General features: G+C 30.2%; 3 protein-coding genes across 4 annotated transcripts in view; 1 reads left to right on the top strand and 2 right to left on the bottom strand.

Moving 5' to 3' along the window:
* Window positions 1–181: 181 nt before the first annotated feature.
* Window positions 182–3,657, top strand: LOC109596678 (uncharacterized). Its single transcript, XM_020012251.2, has 12 exons — window positions 182–254; window positions 348–434; window positions 581–719; window positions 773–906; window positions 1,040–1,192; window positions 1,244–1,391; window positions 2,399–2,502; window positions 2,711–2,803; window positions 2,853–2,991; window positions 3,056–3,189; window positions 3,244–3,393; window positions 3,450–3,657. Exons 1-12 carry the CDS (start codon window positions 191–193, stop codon window positions 3,599–3,601), a joined length of 1,497 nt encoding a protein of 498 aa, XP_019867810.2. The 5' UTR covers window positions 182–190; the 3' UTR covers window positions 3,602–3,657.
* Window positions 3,658–3,661: 4 nt separating this feature from the next.
* On the bottom strand, window positions 3,662–7,494 carry LOC109596646 (glutamate receptor ionotropic, kainate 2). The gene is made up of 12 exons (XM_049964617.1): window positions 7,340–7,494; window positions 6,835–7,176; window positions 6,418–6,770; window positions 6,086–6,367; window positions 5,425–5,646; window positions 5,164–5,370; window positions 5,029–5,113; window positions 4,700–4,976; window positions 4,447–4,645; window positions 4,170–4,392; window positions 3,998–4,113; window positions 3,662–3,943 (listed from the first exon to the last, which is right to left on the bottom strand). Exons 1-12 carry the CDS (start codon window positions 7,419–7,421, stop codon window positions 3,662–3,664), a joined length of 2,670 nt encoding a protein of 889 aa, XP_049820574.1. The 5' UTR covers window positions 7,422–7,494.
* Window positions 7,495–7,671: 177 nt separating this feature from the next.
* Window positions 7,672–22,504, bottom strand: part of LOC109596654 (glutamate receptor ionotropic, kainate 2) — a 50,723-nt gene continuing 35,890 nt past the window's right edge. The window contains exons 7-17 of one of the 2 annotated variants that reach the window (XM_020012229.2): window positions 21,304–21,471; window positions 20,142–20,162; window positions 17,799–17,951; window positions 16,728–16,946; window positions 15,333–15,763; window positions 14,379–14,516; window positions 12,266–12,464; window positions 11,761–11,992; window positions 11,015–11,130; window positions 10,634–10,789; window positions 7,672–8,689 (exon numbers count right to left, since the gene is read on the bottom strand). In XM_020012229.2, coding sequence (XP_019867788.2) covers window positions 8,510–8,689; window positions 10,634–10,789; window positions 11,015–11,130; window positions 11,761–11,992; window positions 12,266–12,464; window positions 14,379–14,516; window positions 15,333–15,763; window positions 16,728–16,946; window positions 17,799–17,951; window positions 20,142–20,162; window positions 21,304–21,471 — 2,013 coding nt within the window. In that variant the 3' untranslated portion in view covers window positions 7,672–8,509. The remainder of the gene's footprint in view (window positions 8,690–10,633; window positions 10,790–11,014; window positions 11,131–11,760; window positions 11,993–12,265; window positions 12,465–14,378; window positions 14,517–15,332; window positions 15,764–16,727; window positions 16,947–17,798; window positions 17,952–20,141; window positions 20,163–21,303; window positions 21,472–22,504) is intronic. The other variant, XM_020012230.2, reaches the window with a different exon arrangement.

Here is a 22,504-nt window from a genome sequence, read left to right as displayed (position 1 = left end):
TTCTAGAAAGCAATATATTGTTATTTTATTTCTGGAACTATAATATGAGGGTAAAACTGTAATAGGTTAGTACTAATTTAATTGTATATTATTTAAATAATAACATATTTTACGATTCAACAATAGTATATGAAGAAGTAGTTGAGTACATATAAGATCAATAATACTTTGTTTACGGTAAGTCTCCAAAATGTATACCATAGTGCTTCTGTCCGCTTTAATTGCTTATTCACATGGATATGGCCGACATATGCGTAAGTATTATTCATTAAATTAAAAATTAATTGAAATATGCACTTAGTTTTAAATTATTATTTATTTTTATATTTAATATTTACCTTTCACAGCATCATACATTAAGCCATGTTCTAAAGCCAATATAGCAACTTGTGCTTTAGAAAATGCCAAAGCTGCATACCCAACTATCGTCAAAGGTAAATACATCATAATTTTGTTTAATATTGTTTAATAAATACTGATTACTTTTTAATTTTTATTAATAAAATTAAATTTTATATTTATATTTTAATAAACCTACGAAATGAAATTATTTTTAGTCTCTTGAAAACTTAAATTTTAGGAGATCCAGAATATGACGTGCCAAATTTAAGTCCATTTCATTTACAAGACTTGGAAGTTGATGCGGGAGAGAACATGGTGTTAAAATACAAAAATCTCATTGTCGAAGGCTTGGAACATATGACGTTTAATAGAGTCGAGTAAAAAAAAATAAATAACTACTTAATATGTTATCAATAATTATCAATTGTAGCTTTGATTTGGATAATAAGAAAGCCGATTTCGAATTGCATTGTGACGTAATATATTTCCAGGGACATTATGAAGGAGGAGGCAAAGTATACGTATTAACCGTCGACGGCAATGGAAATTCTAATACAACATTTGGTACGCAGTCAAAAATTAGCGAGAGCGTATTATGTTTATTTTTCTTTTATTTTTTATCGCATATCTTACAGAAATTCGCCCTTAAGAATAATTTTCAATTACATCAGAAGTCCTGAACATTTTTTATTTTTAGTTGGAGGCACATTTTTTTATATGTTTCACTGGGACGTGCTAAATATAAATGGTGAAGATCACATGGTAGTGAAGGATCCCAAGTTAACGATGAGACTGCAAAGGGTTCATTTCGATTTTGAAAACATGTCGGGAGTTGATAACGAGGGAAAACGTAAAATATATAATGAAACAATAAGCATTTATATAAATAAATTTTTTGCAGCATTGGACATTAATGCCATATTAAACGAACACTGGGAACTTATTCTGGAAGAAGTCGGAGGCAAAATATCTAATACGATTGAAGGGGTTGTAACAGAAATTTTAAGTGGTTATTTTGAGCATATTCCTGTAAAGGAAATGTTTGTAGATTAAATAATGAACATAATAGCAGAATGACAAGTAAAACGTAGATAATTAAAAATTGAAATATGTATATGATTTTGCCAAAGATAATAAATATATGTTTATAAATATAGCATTGGATGTAATTTAATGAGGCATGAAATCATGCATTCCTGGAAGACCCCTTTCTTAAAAATAAAATGATTGTTGGTATATTAACATTATTTTTGCAAATTAGCATACTAATTACTATTTAACTGAACTTATTACTTGCGTGCATATTGACTGTATTTAATCTACATAAAATAAATTTAAGTTGTGTTAAATGGAACGCCGAATAGTTTATGATAATCAATAGCGTTTATATTTAGGAAAATATTTTTAGAACATACACGTAAAATTGAAATTAAAAATATAAATATTTTTCCCTTTAACTAATGTAACTTCAAATTAAAAATAATAAAATATATGGTAAAAGTAATACATTTAAAGAAAGAAGATTCTCGGAAATATAGTAACATATATTATATTTTTAATATTCAATTATATATGATATATTGTTAATTAGGCTAATTATTTTAATAATTTATAATATACAAGGTACATGTATTTTTTGAGTTTAAAAACAGTATTCTTTTAAAAAGTCTATATATAGGTGAATACATACATACCTGTCGTCCTTCCTAACTTCCTGAATTGACTAAGAAGCAAAATATAAAGGATTACAATTAAAAAAACACCGAAATGTCTTAATTATTTCTTTACTTCCATATAAAACGTTTAAACAAAATTTTTCAGTAAGAAGTATATCGTAAATTAATGACATAGAATATAATAATCTTCTATGTATTTATGTGTGTACATTTTTTTACTGTTTTGTTGAAATTTTCTAATAAAGATAAACGTCTAATGAGGGCATAATTGTATGAAGTCATGCAAATGAGTTGACATAATTAGTTTTAAATTCGCACCTAGAATTGAGTCTGGGATGTTTTATTTACTTTAATTATAACAGGAATCCACATATATAAAGGTCGAAATTCTACAATCTGCATTGTTGGAGTCAATACTTCAAAATGAAAACATACTGTTTACTGTTTAGTGCCGTGTTTGTGACGGTTGCATCCCTACATCTCCGTAAGTTGTTAAAATATACTCATATATGTATTACTAGACTCCAATAAACTATTAGAGAATTAACTGTTTATTTTAAAAAATATTTTTTAACAAATAGATTTATTTGAAATCAATAAATACTGTCTATTTATTTACGAACATAGAGTCATACCTATGTTGTAATAATAATATTTAATATTAAGTATTAACATCATTTATTCTATTGCAGCTAATTACATTATACCATGCAAAAAATCCGATCCTAAATTCGACGAATGTGTTAAAGAAAAAGCAACCCTTGCTCTGCCAAAAGTTGCTCAAGGTAAAAATAAAAAATAAATTTACAAAATAATTACTTTATTTTATTTTAGGCGATAAGAAGTTTAAATCTCCACTTCTTACTCCCCTTATCTTACCGGCAATTGATGTAGATGCAGGCCCAAATTTAGAACTTAAATTGAAGAATATTGCGGTGAAAGGTCTCGACAAAATAGAATTTATTAACACCAAGTAAGTAACATTGTTGATTCAAATTGATTTAAAGTGCAGTAGAAATGTTAAAATATTTTTTTAGAGTTGACTTGAGTAAGAAATCTGGCCATTTTTATCTTCGTATAGACAATGTCAATTTTGCTGGCAAATACGAAATTAATGGGCAAATTCTAGTTCTTCCAATAAAAGGCGAAGGTGACGCAAATATTACATTTGGTAAGTATCCACATTTAAATCATGAAACAATTCTTATATAAATTATGATTTTAGTTGACGGCAAGTATGACTACCGGTTTTCATGGAGTCTTATAAACAAAGAAGGTAAAGATTATGCCAAAATAGACAACGCAAGTTTGGATATGAAATTGAAGAAGGCAACATTTTATTTGGGTAACCTATTTGGAGGAGATAAAGCGCTTGGTTAGTAAAATATATTTAAATATTTTAAAATACAAAATGCAAAATTGAATTTACAGGTGACAATATGAATACTGTATTAAATGATAACTGGGAAGACGTGCTGAAAGAAATTGGAGTTGGAATTTCGCACACTATAGAAGTAGTAGTAACAGATATATTTAAAAAATATTTTGAATCTATTCCTATCGATGAAATATTTATAGATTAAAAGTTAGTTTTGTAAATAGTAGTATTAGATTTTTAAATATAAACGTTGAAAGCAAATATATTATTTTTTTAAATCATCCAAACAGTTCTCTTCCGTATCTAAATTGTTATTCTCGTAATTGACTTCTTTAATATTTTGGCGAAATTCTAGAACGAACTTAAGATTTTTAATAAGTTCATCTTTGAACGGGATGTTTCTTGCTTTGGAATCCCTCCAAACATGAAACGCCATTTCTAAGAAAGATCCTATTAAACCGAGAATAGATCCTACAAATAGTACCATAAAGACACCACCAACATTTTTTAAATCCAGTGGCGTTGCGTCTCCACCCTCGCTCTTAGTCTGAAAATTAAACATTATATGATAATGAAAAATTAAGTAATTAATTTTAATTACAGCACATTTTCCTCCGCCACGTTTTTCTTTCCACCATTTTATTTTGAGAGATGTTAATATACCAGCCTCTTGCAGTTTCAAAACTGCTTGACTCATTTCATTTCTATAAGGAGAATCTAAAGGTTGCAAAAATCAATAACAAAAATTGAATTGGAAATTTTACTAAACACACATTTTTTCATTGCTATTCCATATCCTTTGTTGTCCAACAAATTTCCAACTTTTCCCAAAGAACAGTGTCTTTCAGTCTCATATTCAATACTGGTGGATTCCATAAGAAAAGCGTAATTTTCATTTTCGACTCTAGCTACCCCTTCGTCGTTTGTTAGAGTCATTACTTCTGGATGTGTGGCCATGTATGACCATATTTTTTGATGTGTGCTAATGTTGGAATCCTAAAAAATACAAAATTATAATTCAACAAATAAAATATTGATAGTTAATATTACTCTAAAAAAGTTCGCCGTGGCTCCGTCCTTCTTTGCTCCATATTTTATTTCGGTTTGTTTGGCTAATTCGTCAATGTTCTTAAATGATGTCACTAAAGTTTCTACGGTCAAGAAGGCAGCTAAATTAGCAGTGTATGAGGATACCATGATTAAAGTAAAAAACCACCATATTCCTGAAGCGGTTCTTGTAGAAATACTCCTTCAATAACCACGTTAAGTCAATAGAAATTAAAATTTAACAAAATCAATTTACTTTGGTTCCAATTCAGAACCTTGTTGCATAAGAGCACCAACAGTAAACCATAAACAATTTCTTATGCTAAATTGATTAATCAAATATTCAGGTTCTTCCACACAAGGAAAAGGATTAGTCCACTCAGCTGGTGATAATCTACCCATAACAAAAAATGCGAATGATACCAAGAAATACGAGACACCTAATAGTGCCCAAACTGATATTGAAAATGGAGATGCAAACATAAATAAACTTGGAGGCACAGGTTCGGGTTTCCTATACAATATACAAATTCCTGAAATATTGATAATTAATTGAAAATTTAAAATTTTATGTTAATAAATTACCTAAGTTCATGAAAGGCATTGTAAAATCAACAGCATTTTCTCTTTCAGATGTGATGGTTAAATCCACTATTCCAAAGTGAGCTCTCTGTAATAAATGTATGTAGTATATTTTGGAATTTCTTACTTTCTACTTACATCTTCAATAATTTCCTTTAACATTCCATTCCATTCATTGGTGGTTCTGTTGTAGTTGCCATATGCACCATCTTCTTGAATGACAATGGTATAATTGAAGCCTAATATTTGAGATAGTTCTTGTATAACATCAATACCGTAACCTTCAAATCTATCATTCCCTATTAGTTGTGTCGTTGTTTCTTTTAACATGGCGTATGGGGCAGTCTAAAATTATAAATAATACAATTTTCAAATTTGTGTTTTAAGACATTTTATTACCAGACAAGTAATGACAATAAAAGTTGTATTAAATAAATTGTTCTCATTTAATGGCACTTCAGTTTTTACTTTTCGCTGCGTTTGAATATTTCGCGTAGTGGAATTCCATTCGCCAATCTTAATTAATCCTCCAGTAGTTAATTCCATAATGTCCAATTTGAAATCACGGCGGAAACCTTCATAGTCAAATTTAATCAGTCCCGTTAGCCCCTCAAAATCTCTCTAAAATAACTAGATGTTCTTTATCCTAACGTAATTATTACTAAGAATTAGTTGATTTTAGATGTTTAAGTTATTTTTAGATCAGATTGAATAAATTAGCTTAACTATTCTGCCAAATGTTAGAACGCAGATATTTCTGAAATATTTAAATATTATTAATACGAGTTTCTGAAACTGACATTAAAAAATAAGCTTTTTACAACTAAGACAAATACATTCTATCTGATTTAGAAATAACCAGATCAATCAACTTAAGACATCCTGTGTACGTGTATATTAGTGTTTCAATGTTATCACTTATCAATTGAAAAAGCTGCAATTATTAATATAATTAAAAACCAAGGGTCATAGTATTTTTATATTTATTGTTTAAATATCCAAGAAATAAATATTATTGATAGAAAACATGTTTATTTTATTTATCTATCAACTGACTTACCCGTTTCATATAATTAATAATTGTATAACCATTATGCCAATTATCTGAATTATTACAATAAACGGGCTGTGTGCTCAACATAACAACCTTTGAACTAAGTAGTTCATGAACGATTTCATAAAAAAGTGTAACAGCATCAATTATTAACGCCGTCTTTAGCCTCAATTTCCAAGCAGCAATGACACCAAAGTCTTCGAAAGACTGTGAGTCCCTATGCTTTACTTGTTGAATTTTTTCTGCTATAGATATGGTTTTGCTCAGCTCTGGATTAACTATTCTCAACTGGAAGGTAATTGTCAATTATTTTAATTATTATCAAATAATTTTCTTACACCAGTAATATTTGTTCCGGCGTATTGAAATGGAGACAAATCAATTGTGTGCATATCAACATTGGCAATAATATAATTGTAATTATCTGTCATCATCCCCACTTGTTGAGCTTGGTTTAAAACATCTTCTAAAACATCTACGGAACAGTCTATAATATAATTAGTTTCACCAGTTCGTTTAGCAGCCATCAACATCATTCTGTAACTTCCATTCATGTCAGGTATAAGCTGTCTTATTATCACAGATCGTTTATGTGGTACATTCAATTCCAATAAATTGCTAATCCGCGAGAGTCCATCGATGCCTTCATAAAAAACTATCATCCTATGCCAACCGTAAGCTTTTACCAAGTCTTAAATATTACAAAATCATTTACATCAATCAATTCAATATTCTTACTACTTAAATATACCTACCAACATAAACAGTGGCAAGTACGGTTGGATGTGGATGCAAATTTACAGAGCACAGACCCCTTTCTTGAGTTACATCTGGATGAGTTTCAATGTGAGGTATTTCCTTTCTATCGCAAATCGATTGGATATATGATGAAGAATATGAGGAACTGGGGCCGAAGAGGCCAACTATGCCCATTTGCAACATTGCACATGCGCCTTGATAAGCCTCAAAAGCACTATAATATGAAACGTTGTACGAAACAGGAGTGATTGTATAATCATAACTTTCATATTTCTCATTCATAAGAGTAGATGTTACTCTATAGGCGATTTCGTCTGTCGTGTCACTAAATAAACCTCCTAAAATGAATCGAAATAAAGATCTATTGAGTATTAATTAAATAAAGTGTCTTTATTAATTTTAAAATTAATTTTAATTTGTTTCGACTGCAATTTAATTGGCACCAGCATCAGATGGCTGATCGAAAACAAATGTTTTAGTTTCAATGCTATCGAAGCTTACCTGTTTTCAGTTCCTCAAATTCATTGCTATATTTAGCACACACTGTTATTAAAACAAAAACGATCAACGATAGTTGACACATATTTAAATATATGATTTAAATTTCTGATGCACTACGAAAAAACATTCACGTGTCTTGATTTATACGGAAAAGAAACAAGCAACTGTGACAGTTTCATTGAACCGACTGTGATATTTTTAGAGAAGACATCTGAAATTTACTGTAGGAGACGGCCGCATGGGGTTCTACTTTTGCAAAATATAACCGTTGATGTAAACAGAATTGTTATACTTACGATAAAAATAAATTTATGCTTGTGTAAAACGATCAATTAAAAACAAGTAGAATAATTTATTTAGTAAGATATCTCATTACATGGTGGACATAAAATCTTTACAAATATTAAATAAAGCAAATGTATTTACAGAACAAATCTATATGAATTATAAATTATTTAAAAAACATCTAAGTGGCAATTTTTAAATAGCACTCGGTATTTACATTCGTCAAATATATTTTACATTGCCTCATTTCAGTGTACTATGACATTTAATGTTGAAGGAATTTTAAAGGAGAATATAAAATATATACATTTTAATAATTCTAGTTATGGTCCAAATTTACAGTCTTGAAACGAAATGTATTGAACACATTTTATAAAATATATTACTACAGAAAACATATTTAACAAACATTTCAGCTAAAGAATATTACTTTAACGTAATAATTACTTATACATTTGCTGGTTGTTGGTCTATATAATTGTGATATGATCCATACCTAATATGAAACATGATTGGTAACCATTGGTTAAACTATGAAATAACTTGATTATCATTTTAAACAATACAATATTTTTTACATGTATTTTTGTTATATAACAAATAAAATTTTCTAACAAGATAACAAATATTTTGGTTATTTGCTCTTAATGACTTTGTACTAGTTGTATTAACGTGTCTAGACGGACAAAAACATTCATTTACATATGTTATTTGCACAAAAGCACACTAATTTAAAGATTATAACAATGATAGACTCGGTCAGTCATAAAATCAATATGCTGAATTTGAACCATATAAATTAATAACAATAATAAAACAAGTAGCACTGGTGCAAAGTCATTCAGAAACACAATTGCAAAATCATTGCGTCACAGTACACTGTACTTAAGAGGGTGGCTCTTTGCTGACGAACCCGTAAGATGTATAAGATCCCGGAGGGTGGAAACGACCATCCTCCAAGCCTGAACCGCCAGAGGAACGGTTTTTTTGTCTTAAGGGTTTTGTGGAACCTTGACAACGAAGAGCAAATCTTAATTCTGATGCCATTTCAGCACACAGCGACCGCTATAAAATTAAAGGTTACATTAAAATATTTAGTGTTAATAAAAGTTAATTATCTGGTGATTATTGTAATGTATATTATATTTAGACATTTTAAATAAAAATAATCTTACCTCCTACTCATCCAAATATAATCGAAAGCAAAAACAGTTTACAAAATGAACTTAAATAGTTTTCTATTCATACCTACATACACGTATCTTGCACACAGAATATTTACAAAGTAGTAATTAATAAACAATTTACAATTTAAGTTTATACATAACATAAATCGTATCGTTGCATTGTGGTCACTAACAGTAGGCCACCAACATTACTCAAAGTGTCAGTTACAGATTTGTCGTTTGATTCTACATTATAAATTTGAAAATTAATGAAATTATAGAAATATATAGAGAAATTTTCTCTTAAAATAGTAATTTTAATATTAAATAATTAAATGAAAGAGACTAGCAATCAAATAAATAAATATTTAATTTTAAGTTACTATTTTGTATGGCTTCTTATTTTAAAACAAAATATTATCAATAAATTTCCTTTAAAACATTTTGTAAATTTTAAAGCCTTTTTTACCGGGTAATAAATAATCTTAACAGTGGCATAACATTAACACTCCTTTTAAAAAAGATTTGGGACACCCTTATAGAATTTGTATTTTTTTCAGAATTTGACATTCTTTTTTTTAATTGTAAGGCATGAAAATTTGTTCTTATTTACAATAATTTTTTAGACATGAAAATTGTGCTATTTTTGACAGTTTATTCCGTAGACTACTTATGTGAAAAAATAAATTCATAAGAATATGACTTTCCATAGAATTATGAATATACATATTTTTTTTTATGAAATTTGATATTTCAGAATGTGTTTAATCTAGTGGTATAGTTAGATTGTTTATAAAAATTCGCTAGTATGATTTCTTCAATTTTCATGTCTAAAAATTTAACCCGTAAGTATGGGTTTTGTGCCAGAAAACGATATTTTGTTTACATATGTGTGTTTTACAATCGAAGAAAAAATTTGTCAAAATACAAATTTTTTTATAGTGACCCACTTTCAAATGGATGATACTGTCTGTATATTTCATTTTTTGATGAAATTTGTTTTTGGAAATTAGACACGTTTCGTCAGCACGTGTCAACCACAAACCCCGACACAAAAATCACATAAAGCCTCAATTTTTTCAAGTTTTATAATTATTGTAAATTGTTTATTAGTATGGACTAATTGGATGATTGTGATTATGAAATTTACAGTATGATATTGTCAGTAAATTCGATTTCATTTAGAATGAGACAATAAAAAATTAACCTGATTATGGTTAATATTTTTTTAATGAAATACTTTAAGAAAATGCGTGGAAAAACAATTTTAACAGTCGTCCCACACTTCTTAAGCAGTCATTACATATTTGTATACAGTCGTTGTCGTTAAATAATACACTTATTTTGAACATTCAATTAATATAAAATTATTATATTACTTGCTATATGTACAATTAATAAAAATTGAGCTATTTGTTTTCAGGTAAAAAATACCAAACAATATATAAAATACACGAATTGTATTGATGTAGAATAAATGGGGGTAATAACATGTAAAACGTGTAAGTTTGATACTTATTGATAGTTATAAATTATCTTCAAATTATAAATTTCTAAGTAAAAACATATCTGTACGTTTTTTTATATTTTTTTATTTTTATAATTTTAGTACTAATTAATTGATCTATTGAATATTTATATAAGTAATAAATTTATTATTTTTTATAACTATATAACTGATTGTTATTAATACATCTTCCCCATTTATCATACACTAACCCGAAACAACAAAAACACATCTTCAATTACGATTATACGCCTATCAATTACGAGAGTGTATAAAAAATGACCTACAGACTAGGTGGTTCTCTTATAGCTACGTGTCGTGCAGAATGCTGCTCACCCGTTCCTCGACGGCGACCTTCCGCGATTTCCAGACAAACTCGCACACAGCGATGACACATGCAACACCCATGCCGCCCATAAGGACGACGAACACGCCGCCAACATTCGCAAGACCGAGCTCGTTCGCTGTACTGCTAGTCTTTGTAGTTTCATCCTGAAAATTACCACACCAAATATAATTAATGCAATATTCAAAGGGTTAAACTCGTTAAAAAAGCAACAACATATAACAATAATGTAGTGACTTTTCGGTAGAGAACGTCATTAATACAGTATGAATATGCAGTCATCTTTATGGTGCATTGAACGAAAACAGACAAACCCCATTATAATAATACATAACGAAGGCAAGTATTAATTAAGCCACATGTGTACTCACCCTACAAGCGCCACCTCCACGTTTCTCTTTCCACCACCTAGTTTTAAGTATGTGCAGCTTTCCTTCCTCCTGTAATTTTAAAATTGCTCCGCTAATTGCTGTCCTGAATGGGGAATCTGTAATTTGTTTAACATTAATTAAAAATCCGTCCACGTAATCATACATCCAGATTAATTACAAACAGATAAGGGTGGGTAACAGGTAATGAGATAACGGGTTATGAATAATGTAGTAATTGCTATGGTTCATAATGTGATCATATTAATATTAATCTCTTTCAATATTTGACTATTCAAAAAATTAAGTTAAACAAGATTATTTTAAGCTAAATAGATTCAAGAAAATTTCGGTATTTTTATATTGACCATTAATTTTCTTTCAGCAAATTAAAAACCACCCTGTTAATTGCAGCTCTAAATGGTAGATCTGTAATTTTATTAACAGTAATTAAAAATACGTCTGCATTATCTCATTCGTAGATTTATTACTGCTGGTTTTGTACGCCTCTGGGTAGTTAATAATACTGGCAAATTAATTTCCAAGCTTCTATTAAATTTTATCTTACATACACAGCAATTACACTAAAGTGCAATATTGTGTTTAATTCAAGATGCGGTTTAAATGGCTGGTTGGAAATGTAAATAGTACTTTACGAATAAAGATTAAAGCAACGTACTCTTTCAGAGTATTCAGTAAATTTTTAAATATCTTGACTTCTTTGAATTTATTATGATTTCAGTACGTACTTGGTGGCATGGCAATTCCGTAGCCTTTGGAGTCGAGCATGCCTCCAACTTGGGTGAGCTCACAGTTTCTTTCTATTACATATTCAATGGACGTGGACTCCATCAGATAAGCGTAACTGCCTTTTCCTTTTACTACCTGTTCAACTCCTTCGATGTTGGTGCTGGCAAACACCGACGGCCTTTGAGATTCCATAAAGGCCCACATTCGTTGATATGTCGAGAAATTTGAGTCCTGACATACATAAAAAATAGAATAAATATTTAAATACAAAACAAGATTTTCACAAAAAAAAAAAATTCGAAATTGTCGATCTTCTAGAATCTAAGATGTTAAACTAAAACTTAATTTTAATTAAAACACCCTAACTGGAGGATGTAAGTTCAAAATTAAATCCCAAAGTAAAAGCAATTGGGAATAAATTCTCAGTAAAGTAACGCTTTGACGTGGAGACTAATAAAACGGTAACACAAAAGCATCTTTTATCTATGATAAATGCAATTTTACCCTGAAGAATGCCGCAGTGGAACCGCCTCGCAATGCTCCGTATTTAATTTTCGTCTGCTTGGCCAGATCGTCGGCGCTTTCGATAGGCGAATCCATCCTCTCGACCGTGAGGAACGCTGCCAGGTTGGCTGTGTACGATGATATCATTATCAGTGTGAAGAACCACCACATGCCGGCGACCATTCGTGTGGAAACAGCCCTAGAATTAAATAAGGATTAAATAAAGGAAAAGACAGGGAGAAAATACGAGATGGCTTATTCCGGTCTCGTTGTCGGTGCACGTCTTGGCATGATGGGTAATTTACATTTGTGTAACAACTTAAAAAAATTATTGAAATTAGATTTATATATTGTTGAGGTAGGAAAACTGTCACAAAGTAAAACCCCAATTATAGGGGTATTATTTCGTTAAAATTGTATGTAGTGTATTGAAAAAGATCAGTAAATTTTATCCAAGGTAGAAAAAATAATCGTATATATCAGATTTCTGATATTTTTAGATGAGTCTATGTGAATGAAACCAATTTAACCTCGTAAATTTTATGAAATTCGTTTTCGATTCATCATCAATATTTAATTCGGTTACGTATTTACAACTTTAATCAAAATGTGTCGCAGTTTCCAATCATATTACTTGTGTGAACACGGATAAAACTTCTGAGACGTGTCGTTCATTTCAAAATTACGCTTATAGCTTCCGAACTGCAAATCTAGAACACTGATTGGCAAATTTTCAACCGGAAATGAGGGTGCATATCACGTCTTTGCTGCATCTGCCACATAACCTATCCTGCAACAATGAATATTTTACGTTTTCCAAATGGAAAACAATAAGAGACTAAAAATGTACCATCTAATGCTCTCTGAAAATTTTAAGTTAATAGTAATTTCCTGGCAATTCTATTATCAGGTACATAATAGCTAAATATAATTTCAAGCGCTACAATTAAATGACAAAAAATTAATATAGACAATAGAAAGCTTTATTATAATTTCGAATGTGTAGAATAGTTGTTCATATTGTTTTGGTTTATCTAGAATTCTTAGAAAACCAATTAAAAACAAATTTTCTGGCAAGATTTAATAATACAAGAGACATCTTTTCATATAAAGCATTCATTTTGTACAACAATACATGTCAGATGCCTGCATCAAAAGATGCTATTATCCTCACACCTACTACTGTGATGTACGCTTTCTTGATTCTGCTTTATATTTGTACACTTTTGATAAACTGGATCTTAAATCTCCGGTAGCAAAACGCCAAACACTGGACATCGTTTACAGATTTTATTTTTTATAGTTCTCGAGCTTGACCAGTCCTGTCATTTTTCATTTTGCAGTATCGCCTTTAAAACTACTACTACTTAGAAATAAATTGAAATAAACCACTGTTTAAATTGCAGGTTCGGTGCTAAATTGATGTCTATCGATTTCAGTCCATTGAATGAGCATTTTTAGTTTTACTATTTCCATATTCAGACACTCAATATAACATATTTGAAATTTAGGTCTTGATCCCACAATATTGAATTTCGTCGATCTTATTCGTGAACTGAAATACGACTAGTTTGGACAGTAAATTCTGAAAAACATTTTCCATTCGTGGTTTGTGAATTATGTATTAAGGTTTTAAAACGAAAGCGTAAAAGCTTTTATTGTTATTTCACAGTTAATAAAATGTACTAATTAGACACTATGCATAGAAATGGAACCAATAATCATAGAATGAGGGGTTAGGTTATTACAAACTAATATAAAAATGTATATACTCACCGTTTGAACACAACCTAATTCTAGAGTAAATCCATTACAAATATATAAATACTGATTTTAAGAATTACTAATTGTTTTACTAATATTGCTAAAATAATATATTTTTTACTAGTGCAAATAAATCCTAATGACTTGTGAACTTTTTGAGTATATTAATACAAAATGGCTCCTAGATGGTTAAAACATACTTATATAGATACTAAAATGGACTCTTGATTCAGCAAGACTAACAATACATACAATAACTACCAATGTTTATGTAAAATGTCTTATGAAACACTGTGTCATTATGTCTGTAAATAAGAATTGAAACAGAAAAACACCGAAGAGCACTTACTTTGGTGCAATGTCGGAGCCTTGCTGCATCAGAGAGCCAATGGTGAACCACAATGAATTTAACAGTGTAAACTGGTTCTCCAGTACGTCTGGTTCATTGTTGCATGGGTGCGGGTTGTCCCATTCGTAAGGGCTGAACCTGCAACCACATAACATGGCGTAACTAAAGGTTTTAGGGCTTACTTAGGCAAAAAGTCGCATCCTTGCTGCATCAGGGAACCTATGGCGAACCACATGCAGTTGAAGAGGGTAAACTGGTTCTCCAAATGGTCGGGATTCGGATTGCATGGATGTGGATTTTGCCACTCATACGGCGTAAATCTGCAAGTTTATCAAACATTTTTTAACAATAATTTCACTAAATAATTTTTAATGATTTGTCTCAGACATGTGATTTTTTTATTTCTGTAAAACAATATAATATTATGGGCATTTTCGTATAAAAAAACAATCATAAATTTCCACGTGATGTAAATTAAATTATAACTTTCATTGCCTACCTTTTTAATTTGGCTTCTTTTTTTTATTTATCCATATTGACTGTTTGATTGAAGTTTTGTAAGTAGTACAATATGAAGCCATATCGTTTTAATAACCATTTAATGAAATGTTAAAGCATCTGGCGATCGTTGTTGTGGAATGTTTTGGAAAATTGGTTTTAAGAATACATTTCAAATATATTAATTAAATTTTGTACAGGTTGAGTTAATTAGTTTAAAAATATTTTTTGGTAAATGTTCCTTAATTAAATAAACAGATAAATTTATAAACCATCTCAAAATAAAAATTGCAATTCGAAACCATAATGGATATCAAATTATTATACGAATATAGGCAACTCTGAAATTGTTTAACTTGAAATGACCCCAAACTGCGTGGGTGATATTGAATTTCTGTGCAAATTCACATTTTTTAATTAAACCACAACCCCAAAATTATTTCATATTTAAAATACCTTGCAAGGATGAAGAGTAGGACAGAAACTCCCAAATAGGCGGTCGCCATGTAGATCCACACGTCCAACGAAAGTGGCGACAGGAATGAAAATAGATTAGGCGGCTGCTTGATGGGCTTCCTATAAAGGATGCTAATGCCCAAGTTCATAAATGGCATGGTGAAGTCCACCGCCTGTTCCCGTTCATAAGTAATGGTCAGATCGGCTATCGCCAAGTCGGCCTTCTGGTTGAGCAGCTCTCCAATCATGCCGTTCCATTCTTTCGTGTCCCTATTCTGTGATCCGTATTGACCATCTGGTGTCAGGCGAATCGTGTAGTTAAATCCGAGAACACGGGATATCTCGTGGATCAGATCGACTGCGTAGCCTTCGAACTGGGCATTGCCGGTCAATTTCTCGCTTGCCTCCTTGCGCATTACGTACGGGGCGCTCTGAAAATCAAATGTTCCACGATAATCGAATCTGAATTTGATCTTGCGAAATATTCTATATGTCGAGAAGGCCCGCAAAATTCCCACGTCTAAACCCATTTCATTTGTAATTTAATGTATTTAGAAAAAACTACTATTTCTACCTAGATAAGCGGAAATATATTCGTATATCAAACCATGCGTGAACTAATATAATACGATTTTAATTATAATTTACATTTCACATGATACTTCAATTTATTAACTATCCTTTGAAGCTGTTATAGATGTTACTTCCCTGAAATTACATAGAATGGGAAAATAACTAAAGCGTTAAATTACAAACTAAGCTTTAATATAGGAAGTAGAAGTTCAAACAAAACATTTGCACTAATGGGATTTTGATAGAACATGCACACAAATGATAGAAATAATGATAATCAGTTTCATACTTTCTCTTTTAGATATTACTGTATAAATACTGGCCGAACAATTCAGAAAACTGGAGCTTAAACCTTGATAAAAATTCGGGAAATTCCAACAAACATCCCGTGCTCATTATTTGTATAAATTAAAGGTATTAAATTTTAGCGATGCTACATCGAACATGTACTAAAAAGCCCCTAATCACATCTTCGCACCAGCTAAAAGCTCATTCATTCATTCACTCTTATGTGCTGACGTCGTACTAGAACACATGCACTTTATTAGCGGACACATTTCTATTCCAAAGCAAAAAGCTGCCGGTGTCACAGAGCAAATTACCTTTGTACATTTGCTAATTTATACTTAATGTAGTGCGACGTCATTACACATACCTAGTACCAAGTAAAGTAGAGTTTTAACACTCAGCAAGCTTTGCGAATTTAGGTAATTAAATCGGGCTATTCCTGCTTTAACACACACAGGTGTGTGGTATTTACAACGTGAGTCGTTTTGTGCATAATAAAAAATGTGCAAAATTAACACTAAAATTTATGCTCACCAGTATAGTAGTGACTACGAAGGTCTTGTTTTGAATAATTTCAACAATTTGAGTGTAAGCCTCGCCGTAAGTCCTCGTGAAATTAACTCCTTCCGTCGAATTCCACGTGCCAATTTTCTTAAGACCTTCCCGACTTAGTTCGATTATATCCAAGACGAAATCGCTCCTGAAGCCTTGATGGTCGAATTTGATTACGCCAGTTAGCCCCCTCATTTCCACCTGTAGGAAAGGTAACCAAGGATTTGCAATTTATGTTTTACTACGCTGAATATAAAATAAGATGAAATTCTTCACTTCGTCCCCTGCTATTGATTTTACCCTTTTCTTTGGTTTTAGATTGGGAGGTCATATAATATTTATTATCAAAACTAGATATGATAAAATAATTTCACAATAAATGAAACAGATATTCTTAAGTTATAAAATTTTCAACAGTTAATTTGTACTCAAAAATGTGGAATGGCAATTTTATAATTGTACAATCCTGGTTCGTCAAATATTCACATAAATTAACGCATTGTGGAATGAGGTGAACTACAAAATTTGCATCTATTTATTGATTCCATTTTACTAGGTATGAAATATGTAATGTGTTTTCATAGTAAATTAACGAAACATATATGAATTTCTATACATTAGCCGACAGCTAATTTGAATTTTCATTATTTTGTGAATATTCGAATTATAATTGTATTTAAATGAGTTGATTAAAGCTTTATCTATAAATAACAGTAAAATCCAAAAGAATAAATAATGTAATTAAATATTGTTACAATATGTATTAAATTTATTTTAATACCCTTCTAGTAAAGGAAAACTTATATAAAAGTTTTATAAAAATTTTATGCAAACCTATTTATTTTGAAACTGAAACAAATTAATTAATCTTTGGTTAATTCGACTAGGTTATGCCAAATTAAATGTTTAGCAATATTGTTAACACCAATTTGTAAAACCTCATTCATTAACAAAATGTTGAGTTTCACCTGAAATGATTAATTTGAAGGTATAATTTGGTGTATCAGTTGAACGGGGGTTAAAGTGAGTACCTTGACCGAGCTAATAACTTACCACCTTCATGTAGTTAATGAGACTGTAGCCGTGAGGCCAAAAATCTACGGCGTCGCAACTGAGCGGCTTGATATCAATTTGCTGGCTGGTATCCAGGTCGTGGAGGGCTTTGGCGAATAAATGAACCGCATCATACATTAAGGCCGTCTCCGCCTATAACAATGAAATATTATTACTATGGATACTTTTCGGTCAGATCTAAATTGGAAAAACCGACGGCTTCTTTGGATATTAGGACAGGTAACTGAAATTTATAGATCAGTCTGTTTTTTTGTGAATAGTAAATGTGGTACTATTTTTTAACATTTAATTATCATTAAGTGTATATCATATACAACCTGAATTTAAATTTGATAAATTCCTATATATTGAAGTGTATTGAAATCAGCAAAAATAATAGTATATTTCACCCTGCCACCATAAATTGTAATATCTGTGGATGTTTAGGTACCACATATACGTGTCTACCACATAACAACACAACATGCATATTGTGCCTTGTCCTTATAAATTAAATAATAACCGAAATAGTATCGAAGATATTTTGTAGATTTTGTCCTGAACATAAATATAAAACATTTTTTGTAAGTGTAATATGGGTATATTTTCATATAACTAGTACAAAATTTTACAAAATATCTTGGTCGAAGTAAAAGTTAGTCTTTGGGAAAATAAATTAATCAATGACATCAATGAATTATACAAAATAATTATGAAAATCTAACATTAATTTTAAAGATTAAAATGGACGATTATATATCATTTAATTATATATTTCATATATACTACTTCCACAAATTAAATTTTTATTATCTCAATATTTTTGTTAAAAATAGTATTTATTAATCTTTTGGAACCACTTGATAAGTAAGTACATGCGTGATACTCCATTAGTGTTGATCATGCAGAACTATGAAGACGAAAATGATAAATTCATGCAAAAATAATACTTTAAAAAATTTTGAATCTATAACAAACCTTTAAATTATCGTGGCCGCAGCAGTCTTTGCGATACATTTTTCATATAACTTTTAAAATCAGTAGTACAATGTTCATTTTCTAGTTTTTATCGGGAAAACTGTTTTCCTGGTAATTCGAGTCTAGTTTATTACATACTTATGTTATTATCAAGTTGTGTTATGTTGTGTTCCTTGTTTAGTTAGAAGTTACGTGTTATTATTTTAAAATAACCAGGAAAACTTTACTCTTGAAATAATATTTTTTATAATTCGTAACAAAAAAATGTTAGAAACTTTAAAATAAAAATGTAAATTTTCCGAATTTAATTAAAAGCAGAAAACTTTTACATTCAAAGCAATTTCATAGAGTTTCTTATAAGAAGCCAATACGCCTCCAAAATTTCAGTAACTTATTGTCTATTAAATAAAAGTCTCGTAAAACTTTTAATAATCTTTTTAGGGCGACTTAATGTATTGTCAAGTAGAACAAGCAACAACTTTTCTAGAGTCTCTAAACCGGACTGCAAAGTTATATCACATTAAACTGGACAAAGGAAATTTATAGAGGGATGGTACAAATCATGAATTTACTCAGAAAATGTTTCTACCGGATAAATAAGTAAACGTTTTATTTGAATTTACGTGAAATGAAAAAATCTTGTCGTTTTATGATAAATAATGGCTTTAATTTGCTTTAATATAATATTACGATTAATTTTCAGTCTCCTATCTCCAGCTACAACCGACACAGGCCAATAAACATTGAACATATTTTTACGGCTGAAACAGAAAATTGTAAGTAACTGTCTACAAATTGATTTATATTTGTGATACATTTATTGAATAATCCATAAAAATGCAATATGAAATTTTGCTTTTGACCTTTATGATAAATGGCCGTAATATTTTTTCTAGTGTGTAGCTAAATTGCAGCGCGGGATGAAAAACCTGACAGAATGATAATATAAATCAGTAAAATCTTTCAGTTTATGAGATATACTGTGGCATTAGTTGAATACAGTACATTTGGCGTATATTAAAAAAAAAAAACTGAAATTGGCCTTAACTTTATAAAATATCATAGTAGAATAAACTTAATAAGTTTCAAATTTAATTCAACACCTACTCTCTTAATTACTACATCATGAAACGAAATGAAAATACTTTATGGCAACTGCATGAAGGAAAATACAAAAAGGAAACTTTTGAAACATCTAATGAAGCAGTTGGATGGAACATTTAGATACTGCCACATACGTAGAATAAAAAGAAAAATAAGCTGGAAATAGTAGTGTTTGATATTCATTAAGCAAACCAATTACAATAAAGAAAGAGAAGTTTTAGTTTTAAATGTGTTATTTTGGACCTAACAGTGCCGACTTACCTTCACAAATGTGTTATTATCCTGAATGAGGTCGGCGTCAATGGCAGATATGAAAATAAAAAGGTGCTTTTATTAGGTACATTAACAATGGTAGGGCTTCAGAAACAGCTGTGATTCAAGTCTGTAGCGTTTATTTCGATGCTAACGGTGGGCAAATAAAAATATTAGAATTAAAACACTTCAGGTTGCTGACTATTCAATTGCAAAATATAGATGCACACGAACATTTAAAAATATATGTGTAAAAATTACCCTTGTAGATGGTTTACTATGCTTTGTTATCCAACTATTTGGATTTAACTTAACCATATGGGGGTATGGATTTCATTATCTTATTATTGGAATACAAGCGCTTAAGGAGATAACGCATAAAATAAATTATCACGTAACACACGTAAAAGTGGAAAATACTGTTACTAGGATTAGGTTTGGACATTATTGCAATACGGATGTATGAAACAAGTTTATATCCGACGTTAAAACAAAAGATAAAAGTAAATAGCCAGTCATAAAACAAACGAAAATATGATTATAATTTCAGCCGTTGGCGTGAAATAAAGTTAAGTGTTTGTAGGATATAAAATATTGTAGGCGATTAAAAATTTATGAACTGTGAGAGATAAATCATGTTGAACATGAATTTCTCGTAAAAATTTAAGATATATATTTAATGGTGTGGAAGACGTAACTGTGCTATTTATCAAAAATATATTTATATTATATTATATTAATTATATCCTATAGGAAGTAACTCTAGGTAATGTAACATATATGCACATATACATATTAAGTTATTTAAACCAGAACAATTGCTCGAATCTAATATTGCACCACTCAAACATATTTTTCACTTGGAAAGGTTATGTCTTCGATTGACTGAATTCAATATAATCGAAGCAAATGTAGTGAACTTGACATTTTCACGGAAACGCTTTTGGCGTCTGAGCGTACAATTCTCGAAAAATGTGTACAAGGAATTCGCGAGATTGCCGCAGCGGCACCGGTAATAAAACGAAGTAAATAAGTGCAAATTTTATTGACAGTTCCAACTTACTGCATATCACCGTCTAGATTACTTTCCTACCGGAACCCAATAAAAATTGCGGCATAAAACGAATTCGTAAGAAACTGCACCTACTAACGGAATAATAAAGTTTTATACCCTGTAAATGGGTGCTATCTCGGACGCCTTTTTGTTTTTTACGTCCAGCCCGATGTTCCAATCTTTGACGATGCTCCTCACTTCCGGTCCGTCAGGGTCCACGAGACGGAACGCCGTGATGTTCGTGCCACCGTACTTGAACTCCTCAAGATCCACGCCATGCAAATCCTGCAATAAAAGTGGGGATAAGTAGGCAGTCGTAGGCAATGTGGTAGGATGAGAAGATACGAAAAGATGGATTTACAAAGGAAGCCAAGCTAGCAATCTTGTGAATGTGATAGACCACATTATCAGAAGGGCACGGGGAATGATAATTAATATAAGTTATTTCCAGTAATCCAAAGTTCAACATTTTGCGCTTATTCTAATTTTTTTATAAGAGAAACTATAATAAAATAATAATAATATAATAATTATAAAAAACTCAGGATCTTTAAGAAAGATGATTGATTCATGCATTTTAATTAAATATTAATATGTATTGTTTTACATAAAAAAGGCCGCATCAGTTAAATATAAATATACATAGGAAATTGAGGTATTATTCACTAATAAAGAATATACATAATTTATTTAAATTTAATTTTACGCCTAATATATTTTTGACATTAAATTTTTATTCCTGCAAAAACCATTATACAACTCAGAATAGGAATATAAAGTGTGTTGCTCATATTAAAGTTTAAGTACCCATGAAATTTAAACAGTCAAAGAAGCACAACCCTTTTTAAGTTTCGAAATAAAATTGCGTTAAATTAAATTTTTTCATTTATTATGCAACTTTTGGAAGCCCTTTCACAATTCATAATTGAAAATTGCAAAGTTGTATTATATTATTATTCTACGAGTACATACAGACTATAGACGAACTAACAGATCGTTAAAACAAAGTATTTCATAAACATGACTTTACTGGCATACGAGGCAGGTTATAGCAGGCACTTATGAATGTATGGATAAGTTCCATTATAACGTAAGTGTGATGTAGCTCAGTTTGGATCATCATCATAAAGGTGAATATCATATTATTACTTGAAAATTTAAGTTTAGAAAAAGATTTTACATCTTTGTACTTTTCTCTTGTTAGTAAATATACAATTTATTTCATCTTTTTAGATATGAAAATGGACAATTGAATTTTTATTTTCTTTCAATTAGCAAAATGTTACTTCACTAGTAAAACACAATTTCGTAATTTTAA

This window comes from Aethina tumida, chromosome 3 (genome assembly GCF_024364675.1).
Source record: "Aethina tumida isolate Nest 87 chromosome 3, icAetTumi1.1, whole genome shotgun sequence".
Taxonomy (NCBI): domain Eukaryota; kingdom Metazoa; phylum Arthropoda; class Insecta; order Coleoptera; family Nitidulidae; genus Aethina; species Aethina tumida.
The sequence above is the reverse complement of the archived record's forward strand: the minus strand, read 5'-3'. Positions and strand labels throughout refer to the sequence as shown.